The sequence below is a fragment of the Myotis lucifugus genome, unplaced genomic scaffold (assembly GCF_000147115.1).
Source record: "Myotis lucifugus unplaced genomic scaffold, Myoluc2.0 scaffold_593, whole genome shotgun sequence".
In the NCBI taxonomy this organism is placed as follows: domain Eukaryota; kingdom Metazoa; phylum Chordata; class Mammalia; order Chiroptera; family Vespertilionidae; genus Myotis; species Myotis lucifugus.
Genome location: NW_005871641.1, coordinates 184203 through 185678, shown reverse-complemented (window position 1 = coordinate 185678; position 1476 = coordinate 184203). Strand labels below are relative to the sequence as shown.

Here is a 1476-nt window from a genome sequence, read left to right as displayed (position 1 = left end):
GAATGAATATATTCCTTATTCAAAAGTGAATACAATTAAGGTTTCTTTACCAACCACAACAGGTATTCAAGAAGACCCTGAGGAAAGTTTAGTTATCCCGACTTCTGGGGTCTTCCTGCATTCTCCCAGCCCATCCCTCCAGGGCACAGGGCAGCACTGGTGACATCAGTGCCTCTGCCAAGGTCCAGGAGAAGGGTCACCTCTGACCGCCGATGTCCCCCAGACCCTTACCTTCCTCAGTTGGGAACATCCTTTATTTAAAAATACCTTTTATTTAAACCCACCAATTCTCTCTCTCTCTCACACACACACACACATTTACATACTCACTCACTCATGCACACACCCTCTGTCACCAACAGTCTTTGTTTTTCCAAAAGTCCTGCCTTGTCTCTGACCAGCCAGGGCTGGGGCCAGCTGGATGGGTCTTCACAGCTCTCCACGGTGGGGTAGAGATGTCCCAGGGGGCCTGTCCAAAGGGTCACGGGCCCAAGCCATTGTCCTCTGGTCCCTATACAATCGAGGGGTAGGATCGGCTCCTGGGGTCTTCGCCCCTGTTCAACCAGTGGCTGGCCTCTGGCTTCCTTCTCCAGGTCCTGCTTGGAGCAAATGCCACAGGGGTCCAGGCTCATCTCCGTGGCACTCGCAGGGGGGCCACCCCCCTCACCTTCAAGCAGCTGCCTCCCAGGTCACGACGGCCGCTCCCCTTGCGCTGGTTGCTGAGGCAGAAGGTGCAGATGGAGCGTGGCTGGCGGCCGCCGTCGGAGCCGGCGGGGACCGCGCTCTTGGCACTGCCGGCCGCTCGGAAGCAGGGCTGCCCGTCGTCCGCCGCGTCGCCCAGCAGCAGCACGTTGGCCAGGTGCGCGATGTAGCTGGACGCCAGGCGCAAGGTCTCGATCTTGGACAACTTGCGGTCCACCGGCTCCGTGGGGATGAGCGTGCGGAGCGCTGTGAAGGCCGTGTTCACGCTCTGCGTGCGGTCCCGCTCCCGCGCGTTGGCTGCCTGCCGCTGTCGCACCACCACCACCGGCCCCGCGCCGCCGCCCGCTCGCCGGCCGCCCCCGGGGCCCGGGCCGCGCCGCGCCGCCTCCAGCCCTCGCAACAGCCAAATGACTGGTCGGAGGCGTCGCTCTCGCTGCGGTTCTCCTCGTCCTCGCTCAGCAGCCGCACGTCCGGGTACAGCACGTGCGCGCCGACGGGGCGCAGCAGCGCGAACGCCATGGGCACCGGGCCGCGTTCCTCCGAGCGCTGCCTCCCAGCCTCGGCCGCGCCCCGGCGGGGGCCCCCGCGCCGCCAGGAATTTCTAAAAAGCCCCGAAATAAAGTCATCCTCACGTCAAAGATCGATTTTATATCTGCCTTTTACGCCATCTTCCTTTATCTTTGTTAGTATTGATCTCCTACTAATTCTCCCCAAAGGGAGTGGCTTGTTTTTCTTTGCTGGGTACCTCCTGCATTTAGTTAGGAGTAGCTTCTC

At 61.0% G+C, this 1476-nt stretch overlaps 1 protein-coding gene across 1 annotated transcript; it reads right to left on the bottom strand.

The window, feature by feature from the left end:
• Positions 1–30: 30 nt before the first annotated feature.
• Positions 31–1272, bottom strand: LOC102431642 (transcription factor 15-like). Its single transcript, XM_014446969.2, is given in 2 exon segments — positions 31–1092; positions 1095–1272. Coding segments are annotated over 2 exon segments (591 nt in total). The 5' UTR covers positions 1222–1272; the 3' UTR covers positions 31–628.
• Between the last annotated feature and the right edge of the window lie 204 nt (positions 1273–1476).